The sequence below is a fragment of the Atta colombica genome, unplaced genomic scaffold (genome assembly GCF_001594045.1).
Source record: "Atta colombica isolate Treedump-2 unplaced genomic scaffold, Acol1.0 scaffold12, whole genome shotgun sequence".
NCBI lineage: Eukaryota > Metazoa > Arthropoda > Insecta > Hymenoptera > Formicidae > Atta > Atta colombica.
The window spans coordinates 7,911,811-7,917,476 of record NW_017259206.1 but is presented as its reverse complement, the minus strand read 5'-3'; the positions used below and the strand labels follow the sequence as shown (position 1 = coordinate 7,917,476).

General features: G+C 34.6%; 1 protein-coding gene across 1 annotated transcript in view; it reads left to right on the top strand.

The window, feature by feature from the left end:
* Positions 1 to 5,660, top strand: part of LOC108694506 (semaphorin-1A-like) — a 223,878-nt gene extending 218,218 nt beyond the window's left edge. The window contains exons 13-16 of the mRNA XM_018204063.1: positions 372 to 656; positions 2,427 to 2,564; positions 3,555 to 3,850; positions 3,911 to 5,660. Of these exons, the coding sequence (XP_018059552.1) occupies positions 372 to 656; positions 2,427 to 2,564; positions 3,555 to 3,850; positions 3,911 to 4,633 (1,442 nt within the window). The 3' untranslated portion in view covers positions 4,634 to 5,660. The remainder of the gene's footprint in view (positions 1 to 371; positions 657 to 2,426; positions 2,565 to 3,554; positions 3,851 to 3,910) is intronic.
* The last annotated feature ends 6 nt before the right edge of the window (positions 5,661 to 5,666 follow it).

The following is a 5,666-nucleotide window of genomic DNA, read 5'->3' as shown; positions in this document are numbered from 1 at the left end:
ATAGTAACATTTTAAGTAATATTTGGAAATGTCACGCTTTTCCATATTCTTTAAATAACTTTCTTATTTGTGTGATCGAACCTATTATCTCTCTATTGATTGGATATTTGGCGTTATAAATAGATCGAAATTTTATTTTAAATTAGAAAATTTAAATTAGAAAATAAATAATAATCGAAAGTATCTATAATATATAACTTTTAAAAAATTTATTTTCATATACATTTATTTGACATTTTATTTATTTATTTTTTAAACAAATAAAAACTAAAATAAAAATTAAAACATATTTTGCAATTTTGTAATACATAGCATTATTTGTTTCACATTATTTTATATTTATTTATATGATGTGCAATTCTTTATTGCAGGTCAAGCGATCAAAGATCTTTTGGTAGTTCATCTAGCTGGCGAAGCAAGTAAACTGGTGGTGTTTGCGGACTCTGAGATTCGCGCAGTTCCCTTACATCATTGTGACTCACCTGCTGCGGCTACTTGCAGATCTTGCGTCGCCTTACAAGATCCTCATTGCGCCTGGGATGCGACCGCGAACCTCTGCGTGGCGGTATTGACGAAACTCCATGACAACGACGCCGACAAGACACTGTTTCAAGATATCCCGACCGGTAGACACAGAAGCTGTGGGCACGAGCCAGGTACTGTCTTTGATGTATATACTATATTGTAATTGTAATTGTCGGGATTATTTCCGAAAATGTGTGAATATATGTATGATATATTATAGTATACCGCTATCTCTGATCGCTTGTTTAATAATTTTATGACTTAATTCTCTTTTCCATTTTTTATTTTAATTTTCTTTTACTACGAATGCAAAGTTATACAAGTTGGTTTGAATAATATAAATTTTTCGAACTTGAAACTCAGATGTATCTACTTCTATTTGAATATTTTGAGAGCACGCAGTTTACTCAAATTTATTTTTGATAAATGACAAATAATAAATGGTTTCGGACAAATAATAAGATTGTGCTTTTTATATGTTATATACGAATTCAACGTACGGATTTTACGAAATTTCAAGATTTTTTTTCGAAAAGTTTTCTGTGCAACTTTTGATATCGTAGCCTATTTAACCTTGTACTTTCAACACGAACAATTAATTTTGTTCCTCAGCATGCAATACTCATTCTGCGAAAGGAAGATCATAAAATTATAAAATAGGAAATTAAAAATTTAAATAGAAAATTGAAAAAAATAGACAATCTTTTTAAAATTCATAAAACTTTCTTAAAATCTCTTCTCCTAAGTGTATTTATTTTAATTACGCTTCCTCCACTTTGTTCCTCTTTCTTATAAGCATATATTTTGAATATACGTCTAGCTATTTTAAAATAAAAAATAGAAAAGAGACAACTCATCTAATATAAAACATAATAATGTATAACAATCAAAATATGTGATTTTTTTGTGGGCACGCTTTTTTGTCTAATAAATAAAAAAAAATACGCTGCTAAAGAATATATGGATAATACATTTTTTGGGGCAACTTTTTGTAACTCCTAACATCAAACTGCTTCACATCTGACTTTTTCTTATTTTGATTTTGTTTTGACATGTAATTTTATTTAAAAAATCGGGAAAAAGAATTGAAAAAGAATTTTATTGAAAGATAGTTTGTCCTAAAAAGAATAAAATATAAATGTTTATAATATAGCCAAAATACCTATATAAAATTTGAATTAAAAAAAAATTTCAAAAATATATGTACGCTATATCTGTGTCAGATCTGAAACAATTAAGTAATATTTTTCGCATGTTCAACTATGCTAAGAATACTGCTCGCACGGCTAACACAGCTCATGATCAGCTATTTCATAGTATACATATCTATTTATGCGTACGCTAGATGTTATGTATATTTTCGCAGCGTTTCCAGGTCGGGTGCATCAGATATTAATGATGGTTAATGTTCATCATGACTTCGAACTGTTTGAAATTGTATTTGAAATTGAAGTTTAGAAATTGCAAATATTTCACATGAAAAGTTAAAAAGCAACAATTAAATTAATCCAGAAAAAAATAAATTTTAAATATTTCATTTCACAGTCATGGTGTACGAATATATAAATGTCATTTCTAGGTCCACTTGATGCTACAAATGCTTCGAAACATTTTTTGATTGATCAGTTAGTAAAATTCTTTCTTCGCTTGATCAATCAAAAGTTTCGAAACATTTGTAGCATCAAGCGGACCGCACCCTAGTAGTAATAAAAAGCAAAATGAACGAGTTTATGCAACCATCTAAAAGTTTCCTTATCATAAATGTGATATCTAAATCTAAATCTATAAATGTCGAATATAAAGACATACATGATATCTAATGTACGCTGCAATAACTATGCGAAATCATTTTATACGTAATCATCTGTCGTCTGTCATCATATTGGTAAATGTTACTCCAGAGGTAACGAAGTCCGTCCAACCAGCGGTGGCGCGCGAAATTGGGCGCGAAGAGTCCGATGGAGAGAATGAAATCATCATCGAATTGGATCGGGAAAATCAGTACGGTCGTACACAGCCAAGGGCTAATGAGCCTCAAGGTAACCAACATCATCACATCACACTGATATAGTTCAGTTACCTACAGTGTTCGAAAATCCCTCTCATAATATACGATTCCGCTTTAACTGATTCTCCTGGTATTTTGTTTTCCGAAGCGGACTTATTTTTATGTTTACAACTAATGTCTTATTGATATGCTAACAGAATGATCCGTTATTGATGGTATAACTGAGAAAAGAAATATCAATATCATTTTTCTTTTTCTTTATGTGTAGCTTTGTTTTTTTTTTTAAAGAAGAAAACAAGGTTTGAAAAAATAAAACAATATTTTTTTCTATTTTAAGATTATATAATTTTTACGTTCGATTAATTTATTTTAATTATGATTCTCTGTTCTTCTCTTTTTTTCTCTATATAAAATTAAATAAATAAATAAAACTAAAATAAAAATATGGTTTTAATATTTTACAAAAGCGTTATTCGACATTCGTAATTATTTTCTATTTGATTGTTTTATTGTTTTAAATGCAATTAATTTTATATAGCAACTATAAAAAACACGTTGAACCATTTATATTGCAATGTAGTTAAAAATTATTTAAATAAAATTTTTTAATAAAAACAATACCACTTATTTATATTAATTATTATTTATATTAATTATATTATTATTTATATAGGTATATTTTCCGATTTTTTAAATCGATTTTCTTGAGAACGAAACATTGTATAAAGAAATTTTATTTAGCATTTAAATAGAATCGTGATTTTTCTGATATATAATATTTTTCTTGATTATATTACCAAAATACTTAATTTTATTTCTAACGAAACATTCTGTCACATTTATTGTACGGATGTTTACAGTGATCAATTATGTTTTTATTGTTTGTATTATTATTCATTTTTCTTATTCGCTTTAATTTTTTCCTTCCATTCCGAACACTAGAGACAAAACGCGCGAGCAGTTTTCGCAAAAGACAATCCTAATACTTAGTGTTCTTCAATTTGTTGTATTCTGATTACAGGCGTGACCGTAACACCGGTAGTATATTCGGCCCAAACATTAACGGGTGCGCTAATAGGGACTTGTTTCTGTTCTCTGGTGGCTGGTTTCGCCTTTGGTTTCTGGTTCTCTCAGAGATTACGCGGATCATCATACCCAGAACCCTCCGAGCAACGACAACAACTCAATCGACTAACAGAGAACTCGGAGTCGCCTGGATTCAACAACAAGTCCATCAATCTCGTGCTGAATGTGCCGCCCAAGAACCCGAATGGCAAGAACGCGAATTCGTCCGCGGAAAACAAGCCAGTACAAAAGGTGAAGAAAACGTATATATGATACAGAAGGCGACACAGAGCCGTTTGAGGCTTGCCACAGGACCCCACGGGTTCTGGCGTATCTTCCACTTCCTCTTCCTCCGATCTCGCGGAATCGGATGAACGCAACGACGAGGACGGCGATGACGATGAGGACGACGACGGAACGACGCCCACAAGCCTCACCACCGGTATCGCCACGGATCATACTAACAACACACATAAGCTGGACGAGGATCACTACGAGGATCATTACGAGAGTATTGGGAATGATGAGGTCTGCACACTCGAATACTTCGATAGTTACGACACGCAGCAACGATCCGCAGCGGCCCAGAGATATAGTCAGTACCATCAGTCCGAGTCCGAGTGCGTCGAGACGACATTGACGAACGCGCCGACGTGCGAAGAATCCGGCGGTAGCGACAGTGCAAACAGTTTTGACGATCTCTGTGGGCGACACCCTACCATCGAAAATGATCTATTTGATCGGCACGGTGATGTGACGAGTAACGCGAGGGATCATTATATGGTGCCCACCCGAAGTCCCCGTGAACTTAACGAGAAAATCCTATCGCTCTTTAATCCGCAATTCCTGCCAAACTTCAATAACATGGTCACGTACATGGCCGCGCATAGTCCGCCACCACGATCTCAATCCATGGCCCAATACAGCAGGGAGGACGACAATTTCCTGCTCAGGGACAGAAACTATCGTAAACGCGACGATACGAACTCGGTGTGTTTTCGACGAGGACTTACTCACGAAGCGCCGCGAGAGTGACAGTACTTTCGCATCAGCGGACGAAGCGATTCGCTCTGTTTATGATTTGATTACGAGTATAACATCTAGCAACGTGACTTTGTGCACCTGAGATATTAGCAGTGCTAAAAGTGAGAAACTGTATGTATCTTCTACAACATTACGAAGAAGAACCGGGAATTATTATGGATATGGTACTACGTGCAGCGAAACCCCTTTTCCCCTTTTCCCGTAGCTTCATAATGAACACGTGGCTGAAAGTTATGTCGGAAAATACTATCGTGATCACGTAGCGACACGTAAGTGTCGACGGCGAATAGTCTCGTGATAAGCCCAGGATCTACTTTTTTATAGTATTTTCAAGCTTTGCCAAGTATCGTCCGTCGCGCGATTCCACACTCGTAACTACCGTGGAATCATTCTGTATAGGATTCAATTTGAAGTCTTTTTCTTTTTTTTTGTCTCGATAATAATAATAGAAAAAGTCAAATGTAAAGGAAAGCATATACCGACAACAACGACGACGAAGATTGAATCGTAGTAATGTTATGTGATACCATATGAGGACTGTGTTCGTAGCAGTGGCCTGTTAGGTGCTTAGACTGATGCAAGATAACGAAAAACACTCTGTAGAGACATTTAAGCATTCGCGTGAAAGACGAGGCGTGCCTTCCGTGTATTAATTGTTGGCAGATCTTGATCTATAACAGGAACGGAGTGTTAATATGGCCGGTATAGATTCAGGCAAGTGCCTCATTTATGCGTTTTGTTTAAGATATTCAATAGAACGGAACAAAGTATAGAAGGAAAGGGAAAAAGAAAGAGAAAGAGAGAGATCTAAGTAAGACTAATTTGAATATCGTTGTGCACTTATTGCCGTGCTGTGAGTACTGGTAATGGCGGGGAATATGAACGAGAGTATTTATCAATAACTTAGCTCTCGCGGGCATATATAATGGCAACAGTATATAGTTTCTTCGAGGAATATACATGTTAAAAATCCTATGATAGTGCAAAAATTTACATAAAGTTACATAAAGTTGCGGTAAAAAAA